Source organism: Lampetra fluviatilis, chromosome 10 (genome assembly GCF_964198595.1).
Source record: "Lampetra fluviatilis chromosome 10, kcLamFluv1.1, whole genome shotgun sequence".
NCBI classification, from domain to species: domain Eukaryota; kingdom Metazoa; phylum Chordata; class Hyperoartia; order Petromyzontiformes; family Petromyzontidae; genus Lampetra; species Lampetra fluviatilis.
The window spans coordinates 13,059,412-13,084,248 of record NC_136284.1 but is presented as its reverse complement, the minus strand read 5'-3'; the positions used below and the strand labels follow the sequence as shown (position 1 = coordinate 13,084,248).

Here is a 24,837-nt window from a genome sequence, read left to right as displayed (position 1 = left end):
CGAATGGATTATTATAAAGTTCGGTGACAAGGGATATATTAAAAAAAAGTGTGTAGTGAAGCCTCATGACAACATGTGTGGGGAATCTGTATTTTCATACTTGATATGGAAAACACTGCAGAATTCCTTAACTAAATAAATTATAATTTTACCTTTTATCAATAAGCTAAAGTCGAATACATATCTTGGCTCAATAGATTTTCATGTGTTTGGAATTGTGAATACATAAGCAATAAAAAAAACTCTCAAAGACAATGCCATGCAAATTGCATCGACCAAACCGGCACGCATCACTCTGTCACATCTTAGCTAGCTATGACGTCACACAGTAAAAGCACATTATGGCAAACATATTGCAACTTTTATCAAACCACTTGATAATTACAGAGCACCACATACCACTGTCTCCTCTAGGCCTTTGAGGTCCTGCTTGGCTTGCTCACGTCGGTCGTGCATGATCCTGTACGGATGAAAAAGGTTGAACATCTGATTGACAAACAAATATTTTGGTGGCAAAACATTGGCTGACTTTTTGGCCGAAATGTTGCTGGTCATATAACTGAACGTCGATAAGCACGGCTTGTACAGATTCTTCATGTTCAGAACCAGATTATGGTGCCTAGTACCAGGGACACTACCGACAAATAAGTAAACATGATAGAGATGCATAAAACAAACCAAACTATTTCAAAATTTAATTATGCCTTTCACGGGCAGATTACCAATGGGTTAATAGGGCCCTGTTCATGACTCCGATACACTTTGCCGCGAGGGGTTCAGTGGCACGATGGATGGTTTTACTCACGTGAGTTCGTGCAGCTTGCGGCTCTTCTCCTGTTCGTCAGCTTTGAGCCGATCGTAGTCTTTACCCAGGCGCTCCTGCTCCAGCATGTAGCGCTGGTTGGTGCTGCAAATGCAAAGCACATGTAGGTCAGTGGCCTCCCTGCACACTGGTCCACAGCATTTCATTCAAGACAGTACTTATTCTAGTTTCAGGCTAAATTCCACAATTGTCATCATTGTGCCAGTGTATTTGCAATTGTTTAATCCAGCACTGGTCATTTGTCCAGTGCTAATGTGGCTTTATTAGAGCATATTTTAAGACAAATCAGCATTGCAAGGCAACTTTGATCAATTTAAGTCAACTATTAGTTGCAGTTCTGTCACTATGTTTTCACATTACACTGGTCATAAAACGTAAGTTTCAGTTCCAATTGTGCTTGGTTTTATGGTAAAATATAAACATATACCATTCTTTAACAATCCGTTTTCCTTATTTGTTGCAAAATGTACAGTCCCCGGTCTGTTCAGCAGATTATTTTCCTCCCAATTTTTATGCATCACGAACATTCATTGATAACCAGGCAACCTTCCAGTTACCAAATGTACCAAAACAAACGGGAGTTTAATCAGTATGCATTGATTTGCATTGCATCATTGATTAAAATTGGAGCGTAAAGTAGGGGACGTAGCTTACATGGGGGGAGGAGGTAACATTTTTTCACTCCAAGCGATGGTGAATCATGTAGGGCCATGAGGGTTTGCTCACTCCATTTGGTCACCAATACAATCATCGGCAATTCCAGGAAACCGAAAAAGCTATTTCTGTGACCTTACATATGTCAATATCAATCTGTCCTCACGTAACAAAGATGACCCTTCGGGGTTTAATTAAAAGGCAGGTTTCAAGGCTCATTAGCTTGCCGACAACACTGAAAATAGTTGTACGATGGTCCAGACAAATGTGCATAGCTCTTTCCACGGGAACATTTACAGGTGCCAATGATCCATAACCTACTCTTCTATAATATTCCAGATCTCGGCATACCATCTTGTAAATAACTAGCCAAAACCAACAATAAGGACAAAAAACATTATAAATTCGCACACAAGGTAAAAATAAACCATGATTTGTTTCTCCCGCAGGGAGATACATAAATGCATTGCGGGATAATATATTCAAATTGAGAGGACATGTCATTATTACAAAATTCATATATAAAGTTTGTGGTTTTACTGTCATAGGACAGCACCACAATGTTGGTTCGCAGAGTGATTGGCATGAGATGGACCGAGCAGAGCCTGCACGTGCGCATGCAAACACAATACAAATGGTAATAGTATGTACGGTTGGCTACGTACGGTGCAAAAGAAGTTCAATAACTACTTTTAGAAAACAAAGAAAATACATTCACAATAAGTGTTTTTAAGAACTGTGGGTCACTGCACATTGCCTAGATCAAACCGGACCTTATTGAAGGTTCTAATGACATTGTAAATGCCTTTGGCCAGGGGTCCCGCAACCAAAATAACGAGACATTTTTTTTTTATTCGATAAAAAAACTCAATATTTCAAGAGCCGCAATGCCTGCGAATACGAGAATGTTCTTGAAGAACCGCACGCGGCTCCAAGGCTGCGGGCTACCGAACCCTGTCTTAGGCTCTAACAACCCAAAGGAATAATTTTATTTTTTTATCTAGGATCCTAAAAAGTCGTGGGAGAAATGTCCGAAGCCATTTTGTGAGACAGGCTTGCGATCCTTTCCTTGGTGCTGTTCCATAACAGCAAATGATAAGTAATTCTAGATTTGAAGCTTTCGTGACTGCAAGGAATCATATTCTTAGGTTTTTTCGGTAAAGTCACGTAGGTAAAACATCAAAATTAATGAAAATAAAATAAAACAAAAATCACGACGTTTCGGAGGCAACACAAGTCTCCGTCATCAGGTGGGACCGTCACAGCCAGATTAGCTGCATCACTTGAAGGAAATGCATGTTGTGAATTCTTGTTTTATTTTATTTTCATTAATTTTGATGTTTTACCTACGTGACTTTACCGAAAAAACCTAAGAAAATGATAAGTATATACCATTGCAACCAACAACCGTAACTCTTTTACAAACCTTTCACACAACTGCCATATAATTCCACTGGAATTACTGGAGCAGGGTAAAACTGATGGAGCTTAGCATGGTATGTCTGCTCACAGAGTCCTGCCTGCACCAGAAAACATTCTCTGGTCAAACAAGTAGAGTGAAATGCAGGGATGGTAGCATGGGATTGCTCACTCTTTGAGTTCATCAATGACCTTCTGCTTGTCATCGATCTCATCCCGCAGGCGTGACAGCTGCTTCTGGTGAGCCTCGCGGTGCACAGACATCTGCTGCTCCAGCTCCTTCTACACATCGGGGCAGAAGGAAATGCATGTTGTGAATTCTTCAGCTCATTGCCATCAAGGAAAAATATTGTTGGTAAAGATTAGGAAACTGGTTCAGGTTGCTCAAGTTTGTGAATCAGCACACGGCTGTTTCATTGCTACATTGAATCCATTAAAAAAGCTACAAACAGAATCTGCCCAAAATGTACGTGCATTAGAACAGGAATCATATTCGATATTTCCAATCCCACTCTGGATAACACCTGCAGAATTCATGATTATTGTATGGGCAATTGCAACGTTAAAATCAGCCAGCTGGTAAATATATATGGCCAATGCCAAATGAGTAAAGAATAGGACCAATCCCACCTCAATTCTGGCGTGCAGTAAGACAAGAAGGGAGGAGACCATGGTGCCTGGCTGGCCTAGACTATACAAGGAGTAACTCAAAGCCTTGCATATACATGGGGCAGCTGCATGTATAAATAGCATTGGCTATAAAATTAGCTGCTCCGTGCATCCCAGCAGTGCATGGTCACGGGTAAGGACCATGCCTAGGCTGGCCTCCACTATGCCCTGCAGGCCCCTTGGGCCCTACCTTCTACCCCGACTCCCCTGCTGGGATTCATACAGCCCAACCCCCACCACAATCGCACAGTCCCCACAAGCTCACGAGACATTATAATCCCAGAAAGGAACAACAATCCATTCTTAATTTTGGAGCTTTCGTGACTGCAGGAATTATTCTTTGGTTCTTTCGGTTAAGTCACGTCTAAAGATAAAATAATAAATTAAATTATCTTTAGACGTGACTTAACCGAAAGAACCAAAGAAGAACAACAATCCAGGCTAGGAAGTGCGATAACTACCCAGGTCTAGTGCATATGGCTAACATTTAGTAAAACCAAGATTGTTAAAAGAACAGTTGGGTGGTACTCATTTCAGTTAGTGGCAGTAAAGCAGTGTTCATATTTCAGTTTGTATTCATCTAGAAATAAAACAGCATCATTGAGAAGGCACCTTCAAACCACAAAAGACTTGCCTGCATTTCGTTGGCATTTTGCAGCTTGTCGAGATGCTCCTTCTCTTTGTCCTCTAAACTCATTTCGTGCATTTTCTCTGTGCAAGGATTAACACAGCAGCATACGGGTCAAATTATACGCACAAGACAATTTCATCAGCACCTATACACACCAGTAACCTGGGATTTTCCCAGATTAATTATATTCATAAAGAGACTCACCCGTTATTTATGGTATACAGCAAAGAAGTCCGCTGGCCTGAAGATAAAATGCACTACGACTGTTACAACGTTTCACTAAGAAAAGCAGACAACAATGTATTAACGGGTTAGAACTATATCAAAATGTGTCCCCATAGACGTTTTAGTAATGGGCAGAAGTAATTAGTGGAAGAAGAACGTGGTGGAATGTCCATATTTGTACAGCCAGGATCAATCTGCAGCAGAACCACTGGTCAGTTCCCAACTGCCAGTGTGCATTTTACTGGTAATCAAACGCCAATTGGCCGAGTCACCCTTACCCTGGGATGACCTCACCACCTTGTGAGATAATTGCTCTTTGGAATGAGATAACCTGGTCATGATACTGAATTACATTACAAAGGCTCGCACAATCCTTTTGCATTTTATAGACCGTGGGATGAAAGTGATTAAATATATTTTGAATTCTAAGCTCCAGGGTTCAAAACATAAACACTCCGTCTAATAATAATAATCAGAAGAAACACCTGACGCATACAACAGCATCTCATGTCGAATAAACATTTACAACTTTGTTCTCCAGGCAATCACATTGGGCAAGTATCTTTCAACATTTTAATTACTCCCCAATATTATTAAAATTTAGGAAAGCTGGTTGAGTACCTCTGTGGACAAACAGCTTTAACAACACATTGCAAATTTGTACGTGAAAAATTATCACAAAAATATATTTTAGAGATGCTTTGTGTCCTCAAACCGCAAAAGATGGCACACCTGGAATATGGAGGGGGCCTGTGGGCAACTCACCCTGTGCACGCAACTTTGCCAGCTCCTCGCTCACGCTGTCAAACGTCTCCTCCAGTTGCCGCTTCTTCTGCTCCATGTTGTGGATGTACTCGCTCAGAGACTTAATCTTTGCCTCGTGCTGCAAGGAACCAAATGCAGCCGATCCTCACAGGTTTAGGGCCCATTCCAAAATAAAAATACTCTTGGTATCGTGATGCCCGTTATGCTACAAGAAGTTAACTTGTTAATTCACATTTACGGGCGCATTGCTGGAGGTTTCATAGGCAGTGGTGCTGCTGTCAATAAAAGTGGTGGTGGCGAATAGCCTGTGTGGTTACCTGTGAGATGAGCAGCTGGCAGGAGGACAGTTCATGCTCGTTCTCCTCCATCTTCTTGTTGGTGTCTCCCTGTGAGCTCTCCAGCACTTTTGTGCGCTTCACCAGCGTCTTTACCTCGGACTTGAGCTTGCTCACGTAGAGACGAGCTACAGTGAACTCCTCGTCTGGCATGCCACTCAGCTCCAGGGGCTGCAAGTGGAAAGCCATAGGTCTGCGTTGAACTAAAGGCATTCACGACAATATATGCAGAACCGGCCTTCTCCAAGCATTTGGTCAACCCTTTTACCTTGGGTCAGACACGTCAGAAAGGTAAGCCACATGATTTTCAACGACAATAAAAGGTACAACAGTTCACTCATTTATGAAGCGAGTGGGTATGTGTGTCAGTAACCGATGAAAAATTATTATCATTAATTGTAAATGTTAATATTGGCTAGGAAAATAACCCTAGCAGTTTGTTTTAAAATGTAAGGTGTCTGCCCTTACAAAGTGGAAGGTTATCTTTTTACAGACTTCATTAATAAATGTTAATTATTGCTCACATTAGCAAGAGGCAGTATTGATCTGCACTGGTGGCAGTGGCCCTAAGTCAGTGGTTCAAATTCTGCAGTCACTTTTGACTTCCCATAAATGATATGTAATCTACATTGCTGCCAAAATCATATAGAAATCAGAACAACGTACACGATCAGTGCCCACTCAAATCGTGTACTATTCTCACAATCAATGAGTGAAGGATCCTATATTTTCCACCTGTATAACAAATGTTAATGTGAAATTAAAATAAACACCGCACATTTGCTAAAGAAAATAAACGACTCATAAGCTGAACCCTAAAAAGCGTCTTGGTTTCATGAATTTTCATATATTAAAATTTTTGTTGGAAAACTGAATACATTTGGAACTTTGCCAACGTCTCTTGAAGACAACTGCATACAAAGTGCGTGGGCCAAGCCAGCACTCATAGCTACGACGTCCCAGTGGCATGCTCCACATAGTGGCGCGTGTCTCAAGAGGGACACGTGCAGGCTTGGCTAACCGTAGTTTGCATAGCGTCGTCATAGCCAAACGTTGTGTTGCTATCACATCCCATCCAATGCATTACCAAGCCGGTACTGCACAAAAGATGGGATATGCGTTGGTAGCGTTAGGCAAAAACTATTGTAACTTTAAAATTACACGAAGTTGAAATGTATATGAAATGCATTGTATTGAAGTATTTCAAAGTGGTTTATATGGCAAAGTTGCCAAGGATTTTTGCAATAAACATTAGAAGAAATGTGTCACCTTAATGTCATTGTTGCCGATGGCAGTTCCCATCTCCCCCAGGTCTTTCATGAGCAGCGTCAACATCTCGGCCACGCGACGCTTTTGGTGTGACGTCACCTCCTGCAGTCGCTGCAGCTCCGATTCCTTGTTCGACAGAAACGTCTAGGGGCCCCAAGTGACATGGCACAAAGCGCTTAGAAGCAGATGAGAGTGCTCTTCAAAAAGGTGTTTAATTCTAGTCTATTTTACAAGTTACAACAACCAACGAATCTGATGGCACCACAGCTTACCAGTGCTTCTTAAAATAATCCTCCAGGTTTAATGAGGCATATTAAAAGCACTGGCCCATTTCCATTTGGCAGACCTGTACTGGAACTAAACCGGAATTATTTGTTTTGTTATTCTTTTAAGCTGCAAATATATCAACGTATTTCTATCATGATGACATGATGACTTTATAAACCTCAAGAGCAACCAGTGTGTGAGGAGTCCAATAGTTACTGGAGTCTATTTTAAGTCACTCAATAAATGGGATGTAATATACCCAGTCATATAACAGCTGAATAGTTGTATCAAATAACAGACTTAATAAAATGTAATTGTTGCACAACACGGAAACTGCTATATGTTCTATACATTGAAGTTTTACTTACAGGTGCAGTCAGGACAGAAATCTTTTCAGTGTAGCTCTGATCGTTATAATTATGGGACTTCAGTGATTATGATAAATTGTAATAGGAAAAACTGCAAACGACCCTAAGCAATCAAATGATAAAATGATAAAAAAAATCCTTTACCCATTCTGGTACCAAAAGGGGTAAAAGCCTTTTTATTATTCAATAACTTGGTACTGACAAAGGTGTCTCATTGTTATAACCCTAAACGTGTAATTATGATGATGATGATGAACTCATCTGTGATATCATGGATGGCCTACAATGGCAAACAATGGAATTGTTGCACGAGTTTGTTGTCCTTCCCCCGCACCTCAAATTAGCGCACAGACGGTTGGCTACATACAGTGCACGAAAGAAGTTCAACAGACATACAATGTCATACCATGATAAACTGGGGAAGTGGCTAAGTGTGGAGAAACAGTTAACACTCGAATGGTGATTTAGTATTGGCAACAGGTCAGGTTGTTCACAGTGCGTTTTTCAAGCACCCACCGTCTTCTGCTGCAGCTCTTCGGAGATGGTCTCATTCTCCTTGGTCTTGTCCTCTGCTTCTTGAGACTTCTGGTCATAGTTGACAGCAAGCTCCTCCAGTGCCTGGAGCACCTCCTTCACCTCCTCCTTTGCGGCCTCATTCTCAGTCTGCAGCCTTGATAATTCCTCCTGCACAAACTCATAATCCCGCCGTGATGATGCCAGGAGCTGCAAAGAGAAGTGAAGAGAACGGGCAGCCCAGCGGTCAGCAGTCTCACACCAATGAGCCTAAACATTCTGGGTGTTTCATGATAAAATTCCAACTTCTGTTCAAATATACTTATGCATGGTACCCTCTTGTAATGGAGAGATTAATATATCTGCAACATAATTTGGAAGAAAAATACACTTTGTACTGCGTCATTGTCAATATGATCAAATTTTTGTAATTATCCACGTTGTCCTTCTGCAAGATGTTCTCCCCCAGGAGTTACTTAATCGTTGCCATAAATTACATTAATGCAGGTCAATACAACTATCATGCATTGTTTTTTTAAGGTCCTTTGTTTGACTGGCAAGGTCAATAAGCAGTAATGCGATATGGCAGTAGCAAATTAATTTAGCATGCAGTTAATACTATTCATATCTGTTTTGCATGAGTCAATGTCTGGCTTGCTCACTGTCTGGTTTTAAATAAAGAGTGATTTTAAGGTCTGACCCATGTCTAAACACAAGGCTGAGATATAGGTGAATTATGTTAAGCTCTCTCATTTACTTGTAAAACCCCACTGCACAGCACATTCCCCACATCAGCTTGTATCAACAAGCACCGACTCGGCAATGTGGATAGATTTAAGCCCTTAAGCAACACTGAATATTACTCCACCATAAGAAGGTAACATGAGATTTGATTCTATTGTTTGCCAGTGTGTGAACATGGAAAGCTCTTCAGCGCAAGGTTATGGTGGTTTTAGCGTAAAATTAATATAGTATACAGCATTGGCATTTTTATGCATGTGACAAGTGTAATTAAACTACTTTACCACAAATGACTGAGTAGTAAAAAGGTGTCACAGGAGCAGTAACTGAATTATACATGAACCCATTATTTTGCACTTTGTACACATGTTAAACAAACATTACCAAAAGGTATACCAAATAAATGGCTTTGCTGCTTCAATTGAAAAAAAGTCTAAAGAAAATGTGACAGGTCATTGTGGTTTAGCATTTTATAGGGAGAGCCGAGCTTTATATAGTGAGCATTGCTCTGCGTTCCCTTGGCAATGGGTACATATCTCAACAACAAGGATCCACCACAAACCTCTTCCTGATCCAACATCTGCTGCTTGAGCTTTTCTGCCAGCTGACTCTGTTGGTTGATCTCATCATCCTGAAAAGATAACACAAAAACGAGGTCAACAACAACATACATATTTACTTAAAAATATTATTTGGAAATTATTCGCGACCAAAGATCCAGCCTATTTTGGCTGTGGTTAGAGAGTGCTCGATTCACAAAATGCAATTCCCAAGTTCATATGCAGGTTGGGAATCAATAGACTCCTTATTCATTTTGGGTCATTTCCTGCAAAGTCGGAATTATTGTGTCGTCCATGAATGTAAAATGGGTAATTTTGACAACAGTCATCATTCTAAGTCGTCATCCTAACAGCAAGAACAGCCTTCATCATGGTAATGTAAAATTCCAGCTCTGTCCCAGGGAAACCAATGGGTGCATATGGCTATAAAAACAGACTTTTGACGTTGATATCAAGAGTTTATATTAATACCACCCCTGCTGCCGTAATTTCCCCACTCCATCTGCACCTTGTCATCGAGCTGCTTGTAGAGCTTGACCACCTCCTGGTCGTACTTGACTTTGTCGTCAGCAGACATCTTGCTGGTGGGCAAGGCAATGCTGTCCAACACGGAAGCGGCGATAGAGGGAAGGGAGACTAAGCTCTCGGAAGACGGAGCCTCCAGGCTCCGGCGGTCCTTCATGTCAAAGCGCTCATCATCCGGCACCGTCTCGCCTGGCCCACGCACGCATGCACAGGAACATCAAGGCGGGCAACTACTCACCAACCATAGGGTTGACTCAATATCTCAAGCAACTTCTCATATAAATGTCTCTCATGTGAAAGCAACCTCAAAACGTTTACTTGAAAAGCCATTTCAGTGAATTCAGAGAATTCTGATTCATAACTACTATAGCTGAGTGCTCAACTCATAGAGTGCAAAACTCGCAATCAGATGGTAAGGGGGGGAAACTCAACTCATCATCGTTCTGGCATCAAAAATTGGAGCACCACTAGGTGGCAAGTCAGATTGCTTCTCACCCTGAAAATGGTTCCACAAGTGACTCCATGTCTTTTCCGACAAGTGGCTCAGAGCCACAAACTAAGCTGAGCACCAGTCCATACTTGTTTGAGCAGGAAGACGCATTGAATGCCTTTTGGCCATGATGAGTTAAAAGTTTTATGCTTATCCTATTTTTTTTTGTATCGAATATGTTCACTTTGAAAAATGGTTACTTCAAATTTCACATCCATATAAATAGTATGTGACTATGAACTAAAGGAGAATGCTTTTTAAATTTCATCACATTTTTAGAATTGCTTCATATTTAAAATGTCTATTTTAGTGAACAAAGGACGAAGTAATACACTGTTTGTACTCTACTTGAGGAAGGGATCAGTTGCTTTCAGACTTAAGATAAACCACATGCAAAACAAGGACAGAAAAAAATCCATCGTAGCAGATACAGGGAAGGATGACATCGTGCAAGACCATGAACTTACTATTCACATGGCTGGGAAATTAAATCATTTACACATGGAGGTAAAATGCATGCAGGACATGCAATAAAAAGCTATGTGCAATCCTTAATATGTTGGATTGACGTTTATAGATTGACCGAGGACTTTGGAAATTCTATTTCTAAGCAAGTGATCACACACTTACTAGAGAAGCATAAGTTATGGTTAGGGTCTGCTGAGAAAGACACGATAACATGGCACAGATGTTAACCACAACAATCACAAGTAGCCCTTTAATACCATGAGTCGTGAAAGCATAATACATTTATAAAGCAATTAAACAGAGATAGCAGCAAGTCACCAGCAGTGAGTTAACAAAGCCACACACTAAATGTTGTTCTTCAGTGTAAAACCCGACGAGGCATTAAAAAATTCTGGAGTAACAAAATTACCAGTTACAATGAAAACAAAAACAGCAGCTCCATTACAAATATGAACAGTGGCAAATAGAAGTGAATTAAACCATTTTAATTGTGTTAAATAAAAGATAACTCTCACGCGTAAATTATTCAAAGAGAAATTGTGTTTGGCTGAATGCGTTCTTCGGAATCAATAGACCAAATTTGTTCAAATGTTTCAAGTAATTTAATATCAGTCACATGCATCACTGCAGTCCACCACATTGGACATGATGCATGGGAGGGTTAAGCAAAATTATCAATTTAAAAGGTTTAATATAGGACTGTGCTGCACTATCACCCCTGGATTACATTAAACATCATTGAGTAATCCTTAAACATTGCTAAAACATTTTTTTTAACATTAACAAAAACTTTCCTGTATAATGAAGCCGACCCAAAAAAGGCATAATCACTAACCCGCATTCATAGAATGCACTGTGCTAAATATACTGGCAACTACCAGTAGAATAAATCTTGACTTAAAGCTTTCGTGACTGCAGGAATTCATATTCTTGGGTCTTTCGGTAAAGTCACGTAGATAGGTTCAAAGAAAATAATTTAAAATAACAGAAAACTACGACGTTTCGATGGCAACGCAATCGGTCGAAGCGTCGTAGTATTCTGTTATTTTTGAACATTTTCTTTGAACCTATCTACGTGACTTTACCGAAAGACCCAAGAATATGAATACCAGTAGAATGTGTAATTTCCATCAGTAGCTCATGGCCATCAACAGAGATGAGTGCTGCTTCATTGCTCCTTTAAACAAGGAAAGTCTGGATTGGACTCGACAAAGTGCACTGGCAGCTGATATACAATGCACTACAAATGTTAGTACACCGAGAAATGTCTTTGTGGCAACCTTTGACTGAACCGAGATCATCCTTTCAGATCTGTTTGCACAGTGTAAGACCGCACCCTATATACTTATTTACACAAAGCCCCGTTTCTTACAATACCAGTAAAATGTCTCACCTTCCAAAAAAATTAGACTCCTACACAATAAACCAATCCATTGTACTGTAAGAAATTATGAACCTAAGGCTGTAACTGTTTTAATTTTTAGGACAAAACTCTCTACTTGTGGGAAATTTTGTTTGCCATAAAAAGGCTCTTAGAAACAATGTGGCGATAAGAAAATTGGCTGCTTTGATGACGATCTCAAAAAAAGTTGAAGACATCTATAAATGATCTTCTTGACACAGCATATTGCTGTACATTTTAGCTTAAGAGACAGTTGGGGGATAATTAAATATTATTTTTTTAACTGTACTGGCAGTGGCATTTAAACAACTAAAACAAACATCAGCACCTTCATACTTACCACTGCTTCATGAGATAAAAACACAAACCAGGCTTATATTTGGACTTAATGTCGTAAAAACTTATTATGAGCCACATTTATGCAAAAGTGAATGGAACCCTCATCTGGGTACCCTCTGAAAGACAACTGCTCAAACTATGGACAGTAAGAAGTGTGATGGAAACGGTGATTTAATTTTTTGTGATGACTGACAAATGTACGTGTTAAAACTTTTAGTAATATTTCTAGTGTAGGCAAAGATCATTTGTCACGGAAATCACACAGCTCTTTGCGTTGGAATGTGCTTCTTGCAACGAATGTGCAGCGCTTCCCAGATGTCCAGCAAGGACGGGACCTCACCATTGCGCCAGCGGTTGAGCTCCTGCTCCAGGCGCTGCACGGTGTTCCGAAGGCCCTTGTTGCGCTCCTTCTCCTTCTCATACTTCTTGCGCCACTCCTCTGCCGTCAGCTCCAGGTTCACAGTTACTGTGTTCTTGATCGTCTTTGCTCTGTCCATCCATCAAACAAGTGCAAATATTAAGCACAGTGCATGCCAGTCATTCGTTGAACTTTCAAGACCGGAAAATAATATTACGAGCTGGCCGTGACATCTTCTGAGTTCCCCTTCAGATCATGTGGTGCCACACCTTTGTCCGAACATGAGCGTAGACTTGGATTCGGCCTCATTGTAGGAGGAAGGCGAGCAGCAGATGACGATAGTCGTGCGACAGTTTCCACCCAGCGAGTCCTGAAGGATGCGCGTCATTTTGCTGTCTCGGTATGGCACATGGCTTTTCTGTGGAAACACAAAGGTAAAAGGTAAGAATCCACAAATATGTAGCTTCACTTTTATTCATATATATGTAATGATATGAGTTGATACGGTGAAATGGTCATGATGTCTAAAGTCGAAAGATTTGGTTCCAGGTCACTAATTAGTAAAAGGCAGGGTACAATGTGACTAGCCAAGCTCTTCAAATCTGTCTGAAAATTCCAATAATAGCCGAAATGCCCTTTAAAAGGAGACGCTTGGGTAAAGTGACATGAAATTTATGTAAGGACCACTCTTACATTCTTACAAAACTTTACTCCAATTAGCCAAAAAATGTACAGTTTAAACTGTTTTATATTTTCCTTCATGTAACGATTTCAAATCACAGGTTTACACATTTACAATCAGTTTAGTTTAATTGCATAAAATGTCTTAAAAATTCAGATTCCACAACTTGGCCAACACCTCTGCAGGCGGTGGAGCGTAAAATGTAATCTCGAACACGAGAGATGCAGCGCAACTCAAAACAACACAGAAACGTGTCGCGCAACATTCAATGAATAATGCACACCAATTAATGATTCGGATCATGGATCGTCGCATATACGAGTGCGTTGGCTTACAGTGCCCTCGGCCAGTGCGGAGATGACATTGCCCAGCGCCGAAAGAGACTTGTTAATGTTCTTCGCCTCATCCAGCACAGATCCCTCTGCACCAGTCTTGCTCACCTATTACCGCAAAGGGGAAGGGGGGAAATCGCCATCTCTGTAATTACATTCCAACTTTCTCTTTAACAACTTGCCCCAAAGCACTTTACAGAGCCATCAAAAAAGGACTTTAGTAAATAGGCACGTTTTAAAATGTGCCCCAAAGGGTTGTAATGCTGCCAAATCTAATGCGTTCTCAATGGAAATAAAGCCATTAATTTCAGCCATACTGGCTTAGCTGTGCGTCACCTGAGTTTGACTTAATGTGAAAAGAAGCCAGTGTCTACTGGCTCACATTAGAAATGGCGATGGTGCTCATCTTTATTGATGGCCCCTGAGCCAGTGGTGAATATTCCACATCACCATGGCAGTCTCTCTCTGCAGGACAAGCACTGTTGATTTCCCAATTGGTACTCGAGCTAATCCCCGCATACAGATGGGCTGAGAAGAAACTCGACCAAAAAAGAATTTAATTTCCAACTACAAGTGGAACATTCTAACCGCCATATAACGCAGCATAAAACTACAGTAGTCTCTCGATTATCTGCGTATGGTTTACCCAATGTGCAGATTAACCGCGCACATGAGATTTTGACATAAATTAACAACTCATGGATTTTCCCTTGAGCCCAAATAAATAATCTACGGTTATTCTTGGAAATGTTTATTACAAGTCATTTGCTTAAACCGAACAAATATGTGCTCCGGTTAATCCGAAATCCACATGATCGCCTTTACAGTACAGCACTCTCATATCTTTACAACAGTGAGAAGTATGATTTTGATTGGAGTGGCTCTGCTATCCACTTATTGGGCGGACTCTTCTGCGCAGGAGCAGGAAAGTTTCATCGCTGAGCACGCATAGAGATCCGCAGAAAATGAATATTTTTGTATTATCTGCGATTTTGAATTATCTGCAGCCATCCTCCCCGTCATTAGCACGGATAATTTGAGTCTGCTAGATTTAAATAAGGCAAGAGAGTAAAACGCAATGCAATACATCTTTACCTTCTCAGAGCCAGCCAAATCTACAAGGTAGAGCTTCCCACTGAGTTTCTGCTCCGTCTCCACGTTCTCCTGCTTCACGTTGATCAAGAAGATGCTGTGACTTCTAGAGCTGTGCTCGTTCATGTCTACAGATCAACACTCGCAAATATCAGCAACCATATCTTGTGTTTTAGACAGCACCTCTGAAATGTTTTAATATGGTAAAAGGTAAGGGCAAAGTAGCCAGCTAAATTATAATTCATTAAATGGTCAAATTGTAGCCCTAACTCAAGAGAGAGCTCCTCTAGAGGGTTTTTCACCCACTTTTCCATGTTGGCAAAATGTGTTCACAAAGATGGGAATGCCAACTTTTGTACCACCACATGCTACCTGCCAATCGACTGTGGTGTACCCATTTATCCTGCTGGGGTGAACAGAGGCAAGAGGATGAAGGAACTTGCATATTGTTTGAACTGCTGAGCCAGGAGATTGATTTTGGGACCCCTGGATTGCATGGCTAGTGTGCTATCCAGGGCAGCATGTATGTATGTATGCTTATATACAATCCTGTCAGCACAGTTAGAAACATGGATGAGGTACACGCGTTTCAAAATAATCAATACAATTTCAGTGGATACACTAAACACGTTGCCTATAATAGACTGAATAAATTACACAAAGTATAGCCTGCAGACAATGTATATGGGTTTCAAAGAATATGTAAAAGAAATAAGTTACAGTAAAGTTAATTTCCTTGGTATATAACGGAAAAAAATCCAAGAAACTGTTTTTAAGTGTGGTTACACGATAATTTATTTCACAAGCAAAATTATTATACATTAAACTGTCTCTTGACCCGTTAGATCACTTGTCAATGTATACAGCAGCAACGATGGTGGTTTAATGTTAATATCAGACGGATCCATAAATATCTGTCAAGGATTTTATATCACAAGTTAAAGAATAAATCTCATCACTCGCAACAGCTCGGTATGACTCATCGGGGAGCCAACTCACTTGTGACAGCCACATGTCTGTTGGACTTTCCTTCATCAATGACATCCATCACTTCATCGGGGCTAGACACAAATCGCTCTGTGCATCCCTATACAAATGCAAGAAAACAGAAAAGTTGTACTACCAGAATCAGATGTATTTATACTGGAGGAATCGGAAGCTCATTTTCCAGTAGGGGTGGGTAAGAACGTTACAACAAACAATGCATTACAACAATACAAAACACGATGGCATTGCTGCATGCCCAATAATACAATTGAATTGGAAATCACGCATGCTATCCAAGAACCAGTCACTTTTAAACAAAGTTTATTGAATGTGATATTCTTAAATTATGTTTTAAGAACCTAATTTTCCAACTATCAAATAGAAATGAAGTCAAACCATCATCCTCCTCAACCACCTTCATTGGTGGCACCAGCCATTGGCTACAATTCTACATAGCTCTAAGGGGCCAGTTTCTCAGTAAGAGAATCACTGATGACAAAAAAGACACTTGCCAAGTTAAACACGCACGCACTGCCATTTGTGTAAAATTAACCTCCATAGCTCTTTTAAACAGAAAATAGCCCCTATACAAATTATTTTCGACTCCTGTATCACACCCAGACAGAGAACCAACCCCATGAAAAAATGTTTAACTGTCAAGTGAAATGGATAAAACTACTATTATCTTACCTTCACGTAAGGCACTTTATTTTTATCTTCATGCACAGCCAAGTTGGTCTTTGAGACTGAAATTACAAGATTTTCAGGTTTATTTAAAATCTTAAGACCTAAAAATTCACTTCAACTTGATCATTTATAACAGTACAAACTTATCTACAAGCAAAACATTCAATTTGACAAGAAAAAACATGCATAAACTTTTATTCTTAAATACATAACATTAAAACTAACATAAATAAAAAAAAAATAGAAATATAAATGACTAATTCTTACCATCCAAAAGGTCCCTAATTTTGTCAAGGTAGATTTCAAAGTAGGAAACCTTAAACGAAATAAAATGCAACACGGGATTCACATATCATCAAAAAACATACATTTTCTAATGCATATCAGACAGGAACAGATTGGAACAAGATGTGGACGAACATTTTTGCATCAACATTTATTTTCACGTTTTAAATCTCAATATTGTTTAATTCAATAGCATTATTATAAATGAAGACATCATTGAATGCTAATATTCAATCTGTCATGTCGCAAACATTGTAACCAATCCAGGACATTTTTGCCCACTTGGGCTCCTGACCAGATTTGGTGTACGGTGCATTTGCATTCGACTGGGGGTTATAATTCTTCTCAGCTGTGATGGTGTGTATAGGAATGAAACGCACACACTACTTACAATGCTCTGTAGCTCTGCGAATATTTGTGCTTCAATTTCTGAAGTGGTGCAATAAAACATGCTAATTTTCTCACACTACTATGCAAGAATATGCACAAAGACCCTCCATATAGCCTAAGAGACCTTTTGGCAAAGTGCAGTTTTGCGAGCACCTATGAAGGCCGGTACGGCACATGAGGGGGAGGGAGGCCAGCCCCATGCCCGGCTTCCTGTCTCCCTCGTGGAAATGTTTATACATCGCACAAGGTATAAATTTGAGGCTGAGTCGACCTAGGGGAGGATCGATTCAGATGGTCATCACTGGTGTTGGCCGTGAGCAGGAATCGAGCTCAGATTGCTGGGTTCATAGCGCTGGGAGCTAACCGTTGCACAACCACTGTCCACACACAACACACACACACTACCTCACACAATATGTGCTGAGCATCAATACAGAGGCAACATGGCAAGATGAAATCGCATCATTAAATTCAAGCAAGAGCATGCATTTGCAGCTCAGGAAGGAGATGTACCTTGATGTGAAATTCAAGGTTCTCATCCATTGAGTAGATGTAGTTGAAAATGTCCTGTATTATCCGTGGTATGATGCCCATGTATTCCGAATCGTGCAGCTTGCCCTAGAAGGGGAGGGGAAATAAGTGCAATTGGTTAGTGTTGTCATCATCTATATATTTATAAACATATAAAAACACTTGAGGTATGTTTGCTGCCCCAGGCCATGCATTGGTAACTCCTTTCAGTTACTCAAAGATTCCCTCCAACGAAAACATTTAAATCTGCAGAATAACAAATGTATATGTACACTACGAAGCTGTGCTATCAATATACAGTAAAACCTTGGATTGCGAGTAACTTGGTCTGCGAGTGTTTTGCAAGACGAGCACATTTTTTAAAATAAATATTAATTTGATAAACGATCGAGGTCTTGCAATACGAGTAGTATGTATACGCTTTGTCTGCCGAGCATCACGTGATCGCAACTGATATGAGTGCTTTGGATTACAAACACGTTTCGGAACGAATTATGCTCGCAATCCAAGGTTTTACTGTATATTCCAACTTTAAGAGGTACCGAGTTGTTTCTGAGTGCAAGTTAGTGAAAACAGCATCCTTGAAATATTTAGTTTGTTTGACTCCTCTTTAGAATGTCTATTTGCCAAACAACTCAAGTAAAAGCACATTACACAGGTTTGCCTTGCCAAGCACAATATTAATTTTCAATATATTCCATTGTCCATTACATAGACGACTTTTTCTATTGCAGGATTTGAAATGTGCTCTATCCCTCTGGCTATGGCAACAGCTATAACAAGCTTAGCATAAACAGACAATCATAACAACCCATTAGCCTTTTTAATGCCAGTATGTAGAGCTTAACTGGAGGGCGAGGGCTGACTAAGTACTCACTAAACATTTTTCATCTCATTTTGTTTTGTGATCAACAACAGTGCTCGTGCTAAGGATCTGTCAAATGTTCACATCTTTGAAGAATGTGGTGTTAAGTGTTTGAATACAGTATTTGGGCCATCTCAATAGGTAACCGATCATGAAAAGATTCCACACATCTATAATAATTAAAAATTCTAAGTATCACCACATACATATTAACTGTTATTATTTAAGGCTTGAAAAAATAATTTGAAGATACGTTTTTTTTTACCAATATCAATTCCCAACAAAATAATGTTATTATATGAAAGAGCAACAATTCAACCATCGACTTAATGTCATGTAAATGAGTTACAAGTGCAGTACACATGTACTGCATTGATTACCAACCTCCATTGTATGCGTTTTCCCAGATGCAGTCTGGCCATACGCAAAAATGGTGCCATTGTACCCTTCAAGCACATCTGAAATGAACAGAGATAAATGGTTAGTACAATGCAGCATAATGTACTTTGGGAAAGAACATTTTTTTTATTAGCATCAGGATTTTACAATAGATTGTGTTCATTCTTTAGGAAAGTTAGGATCACTAGGAAGGTGTAAAGTTAGAGTTTGCCCTCTATGATTTACTGCAGACATTTGCATATTATTCCGTGTGACACATTAACGTGCACTACAACCAGTCAGGCATTTTGCTTCCACTGACCTTTGACAATCTGTCTTGCACAACAATTGTAGACTTGCTCTTGTGTGGTGTTTGTAGGAAAAACTCGATCAAATATATATGGTTTCCCCTGAAAAACAAAAATCAGATTAGACATCAAAAGCCAAAACGTCTCCCCCTCTTAAACAAAAACAGTTATCTTTGTTGACGGCCATGAGTCCGTGATGGAACTGTTAAATTTTTATGGTGGGGCCAGGTGCTCCGGTGATTATTTTATTGACTGCAGACCAGTGGTACAAATGCCCCCCGTCTCTAGGAAGTGAGAGATAATTCACAGAATGGCGGTGATCACATGGGGTATGGTTATGTAGGGTTACAAAGCAATGATTCTGTGTGCACTAGCAATTCTAAAACGGTTTATTTATCTGTGGTATTACATTCGGTGCACCCATGCACTTAGACGCCAGGATCCTATGTGCTGCTCGTGCTCTTACCCCTTTGGTTTATCATATTTATATTTGGTTTACAAATCCAAAGTGAATTCAAGAACATCATCAAGTCTATCTAGCCTTCCACACCCAGTGAAACTCAGCCTTTCCTCTACTTCTTGGTGATGCCAAGTTACTCAGATTAAAATTTCAAGTACAAAAGTGAATTTTAAGTGAAAATAAAATGTAAATACGAAACTGCAAACATTTAGTTCATTCTTAAGAAATGAAATTTTAACTAAATATCCTAGGTGTTAATTGTGTGTAAATGCAAAGTGTGAATTTGTAATTATTTAATTCATTTCAGTATCGTATAAACTGTTGAGGTGAGCGAATATATCATAGGGCTGGTAGGGGTACGTGTACAGTTGATTGGACTGGTAGGAGGCACATGACAAGCAAACGGTTAGGTACCACTACCCTAGACAGACGGGCTGAGTAAAACCTGGATTGTGATAGAACTCAGAAGCTTCAAATTGCAAGTCATCTACTCTAACCATTACTTTAACATAATCCAGTAAGATAAAAACATGTAATATCATGCTCTTAATAGTGATCTTAAAAACTGTGCAATGATGATAACACATCACAGACATGCAAAGGAAAATCAAGTGGATTAAAACATAAATATGACAATCTTGTCGGGTGGTGGAGGGTTAATGACACGAATTTAGGATGCGGCTCAACTCAAAAACAAGTACGAATTATGGCTTGAAACACTTTAATATATTCAACACAATTTAAAAATGAATAAAATCTTCTTTCAGTGCAAATACATTCGTAAATTCTTCAAACCGTCTATACATTCACAACAAACGATAAATGTGTGGAGATCTCGAGCAGAAAATTGCATGAGCACCAGGCCTATACAACCCTTTCATTAAAAAGAAATCCTCTGTAATCCCTGCACGACAATGAAGGTAGTAGATTCCCCAATAGGAGTGGAGCAGTCTTTCCAGTTCCAGTGACCACACACAAAACCACACACAGGGAGGGAGTGGACACTGCACAGGCGTCCACCAGGACGAGGAGACCAAGCAGCACTGCGGTACAGTGATGTCGACTTCGTATCCCATAAATTCCACGTTAATTATGCAACGTCCCTAAGCCCCCCGATATGCAGTCGATTCCAAGCGAGTAATGCTTTGCCAAATCTTACAACCAGCTGCAATGCAGAATTTTCTGCAAGCCATATTCTGCATTTTTGCACAACTGCGCAATAGTGACGGGCCTGTGCGTGGCGCGTTAGAATAACTGTTAGCAGCGACTCCACAAATCTGTGGTGTCACTTTACAATCGGCTGGGTGCAATTGCAAATCAGTGACAAAAACCCACCTCCTCTTGCCATCGCACTCCAAAACTGAGGAAATAACAGACTGCGCTATTCAAGTGCACAGCACACAATGATTTATTTACACTGCAGTACCTACAATATGTACAAAAGCGTAGGGTTAGAGAGCAACTTAAGCGTATAAAGCCAACCAGTTGGTGTTAAGAAATAATAGGCTAGAAGCTTTAAACATCCATTTCTAAACAACTAGATTTCTATCATCCTCTTCAAAATTATTTTGTTTAACGCGGTGCGAAGAGACCAGGACAGTCTCAATTGTCAGTGACCCGAGTGCATTAGTCAAACAGCAGGGGCCGATGATTGTTATGCATAACTCCAATTATTCACATTATTGTTTCCAACTTGTTAAATTTGGAACATGAAAACACCACACAATGGCCTAAATTAAAGAAATAAATACACCAGGAGTCTAAAGTCCGTTGTAAAGCAGATGGGGTGTGTTAATACGTTTATTACATTCGCAGTAATAACCAGGGCAGCCCGCTGGATTGGAGCCCAGCAGCGAGCAGGGCCATGTCTGCTTGGCGTCTTAATGCAGTAGAGGTGGCTAAAAATAAGTTTAACTCAATATAACTTTGGAAATGTGGCATAACTTGATACAGTATAAAAAAAATGCCATGCATTCAAACAATTGTTCTGTAGATTTGACTCAAACACGTAGCAACGTGTCTCTCAGCCATTGCCAGTGGATGGCCAAGTGGCAATTTGTTTTTTTTACACAGCTTAGCAGAGGTGCATTGTCAAGTTGCATTTTTTTTTAGAAATCAGCAAGTTAACATTTCATGCGAACTGTCGCCTGCCATGGGAATGTTGAATTTCCACCACTGGCTACGTGGATTTATAAGGTGAATACCATTTCTGTGGTAAGTCCATGTTGGTCATCCTCCGGAGATCGCCAGGATGGTTTATTTGGTGGTGAAATGACCACATTCCCATGGTGGGTAGCAGCCTCGACTGACGGCTCAAGTATAGGCCAATCATCACTCACGTTTATCCAGGCACTGAGCAGGTGGTGGCCATTCCACATTCCCACAGCGGCGGCCAATCTTTCCAATGGATGCTCAATTTATTTTCAACAAAGTGGCACTCGAATCAAATCCAGAGAAAAGCGCATCGATGCGGCAATCGTCTCGTTTGGAAGCCCCTAAAGCGAGTGATGACAAGTCTCGACCTAGGTCCACCACCTTAGAGACACGGATACTCATGTATCTATCTACCTGTTATCTACTTAACGGTGTACATTCCACTGTTGATGACAAAGTCTTTCAACCCGTACAAAGTGCCACTATTGAGGTTTATTAGGGCACGGGGTGACCAATAAGGTCCGAATTAAATCTTGACTGCAGGAATTCTCATCAGGAGGACGATCGCTTGTGTTGTGATCTTAACGTCGTAGTTTTTTTTTGTCATTTCCTTTCAACATATCTACGTGGCTTTACCGAAAGACCCAAAGAATAAGGTCTGAATAGTCTGGTAATAGGGTAGGCACTTATAAAGGGTTGACAGGTATGGATACCTAATACGCGCTATCACCCCGCACCTCCGATTAGCACCATTGGCTACGTACGGCGCGAAAGAAGTTCAACGTGTACGTACATTCACCCAACACTTGTACCAACCAGGCTTTAACAAACGAAACCTCAAAGGCACGGTCGCTCATCTCTGCTGGCAGCGTTGGACCCATTCCACATTCCCACGGCCGGGAGTCATCGCCTCCATCGCTATGGCGGGGTGTGGTGTTGTTGTTTGTGTTCGCCGCCGCCAACAAACGCGACCAAAGCCACAATGACATCGCTTACCCCCATCACCACGTTGTCTTCCGCCGAGAACTTTGGTAGAAACTTATCGCCTCGGCCCTGCTCGGCGTCGCTGAGCGGGCGGAAGCGGCACATCACCTTGATGCTGCACTCGGCGGGGTCCGCCATCTCGACTCTCGACTTAATCACAACCCCACACTTGGCCAACACCGACAACAAGCAGCTCGTACGTGGCTGCTGTTAAACGTTGACGCTCCGCCGAGGATGATGATGTTGCTGCTTGCTGTTGACGGTGACTTGATGTTTATAACTCGGACCGGGCCCGTGTTGCGGCCCACCACCCCCCGCAAGGCCTTACAGAGAAGGCCTCAGCCAGCCAGTGCCACCACCGAAGTCAAATCAAGAGGTGTGAAACGTTGGCTTAGTTGACCGCCAAAACAAGCGGGTCGGAAAGTTAAATGAAAGCTTTGCGGGAGGTGTGGGGGGGGGGTTCTGAATGAGTTGACGGGCCAGCGAGAGAGGAACTACCACGGACCCGGCGGCGGATGAGGGGCGAGGCCGGGGGAGAAGCAAAGCGGCGACGCGGATGGATCCCGGCAAACTCACCGCCCAAAGAAATAACCCCCCCCCACCACCACCCCCCGTACAGCCAATCAGAAGGCGCGCTACGGAGCACGTCACGGCTGAGACGTCGGTGCGGGCCAATGGGCGACGTCGTTGTTGTTCCTCATCGCGGAGGGAAAAAAAAGTTCGAAGGGATCAAAATGGCAGCTTTGCATATGATTAGCATAATTTATGCGGCGTTGTTTGGTATATCATTAACATAAATTATAATAAAATTTGCGCTTTGGCTCTCGCCACTCGTCAGTAAGCCACTAATACAGTGAACGATGAAGCCTGATTGGTAGAAGTGTTGGGTGAACGTACGTTGGACTGGTAAGCCATACGTAGCCAACAGTGCTAATCAGAGGTGCGGGGTTAGGCGAACAACCATTTAAAATCTCATAATCGAGGAATCACATATTAGGTATCAATACCTGTCAACCCCTGATGAGTGTCTAACTTATTACCGACCAATTCAGACCTTATTGGTCACCATGTGCCCTTATACATCTCAACGTTCATCCTACAAAGTCTCAATCACAAGGGAAAGAACACAAATAGACAACACATGTGTCCGTTTTGAAGCGCGTATTTGACCTGAAAACTCAATTTCCCTGTACAAGAATACGGGGGTAAACCATATGGGTTGACAGCTATAGGTATCACAGTAACCTGGTGTGATAGAAGTACTGCAAGTGGCTTCATTTCATTTAAACTAGGCCATCAAACCCATGCATGTGCTACAGGACAGAATGCATACGTACAACAAATAGCACACATATATCTTACAAAACGGACCAAAACATTTGCCCTATAACCATGTATTTCCGACCATCATCACCTAGCCAGTGGAACTGGAACATGTACACCAAGCTCTCAAGACGAATGGATATTTATACTACACAATCCCTAAAGAGATCATCCCAACCGTTGGGAAATAACCATCTGAGGACCCAATCAAAACCATCACCTTGCCATACATAGCAGGGGTCACCAAAATTGTTTCAAGGATGTGATCCCTGACATGCAATACCCCGGCATCTACAAACTAAGCTGTGTCTGCAGCAATCGTTACATTGTGGAAACTAAGCGACATGTCTCGGACCGTGTTCGTGAACATAAGGCAGATCTGAAACATAGGAGGACCAATACCTCGGCCGTGGCTGATCATTGTTTTAATGCGGTTGGCTTACACGAAATTGATTTCTCCAAGACGAAGGTACTTTGCAAACCCACTGGCTATAAACAAAGATTAATTCATGAAGCCATCCATATATAGACATAGACACAATTTCAACTGAGAAGATG

At 41.0% G+C, this 24,837-nt stretch overlaps 1 protein-coding gene across 1 annotated transcript in view; it reads right to left on the bottom strand.

Annotated features, from left to right (window-relative positions):
- Positions 1–23,527, bottom strand: part of LOC144934592 (kinesin heavy chain-like) — a 34,155-nt gene extending 10,628 nt beyond the window's left edge. Inside the window, exons 1-21 of the mRNA XM_078860566.1 lie at positions 22,969–23,527; positions 19,373–19,460; positions 19,057–19,130; positions 17,790–17,894; positions 16,869–16,917; positions 16,605–16,660; positions 15,927–16,014; positions 14,931–15,055; positions 13,839–13,943; positions 13,091–13,239; positions 12,804–12,952; positions 9,748–9,953; positions 9,242–9,310; positions 7,942–8,148; positions 6,791–6,934; positions 5,504–5,692; positions 5,187–5,304; positions 4,200–4,276; positions 3,069–3,178; positions 806–907; positions 400–460 (exon numbers count right to left, since the gene is read on the bottom strand). Coding sequence (XP_078716692.1) covers positions 400–460; positions 806–907; positions 3,069–3,178; positions 4,200–4,276; positions 5,187–5,304; positions 5,504–5,692; positions 6,791–6,934; positions 7,942–8,148; positions 9,242–9,310; positions 9,748–9,953; positions 12,804–12,952; positions 13,091–13,239; positions 13,839–13,943; positions 14,931–15,055; positions 15,927–16,014; positions 16,605–16,660; positions 16,869–16,917; positions 17,790–17,894; positions 19,057–19,130; positions 19,373–19,460; positions 22,969–23,094 — 2,397 coding nt within the window. The 5' untranslated portion in view covers positions 23,095–23,527. The remainder of the gene's footprint in view (positions 1–399; positions 461–805; positions 908–3,068; positions 3,179–4,199; positions 4,277–5,186; positions 5,305–5,503; positions 5,693–6,790; positions 6,935–7,941; positions 8,149–9,241; positions 9,311–9,747; positions 9,954–12,803; positions 12,953–13,090; positions 13,240–13,838; positions 13,944–14,930; positions 15,056–15,926; positions 16,015–16,604; positions 16,661–16,868; positions 16,918–17,789; positions 17,895–19,056; positions 19,131–19,372; positions 19,461–22,968) is intronic.
- Between the last annotated feature and the right edge of the window lie 1,310 nt (positions 23,528–24,837).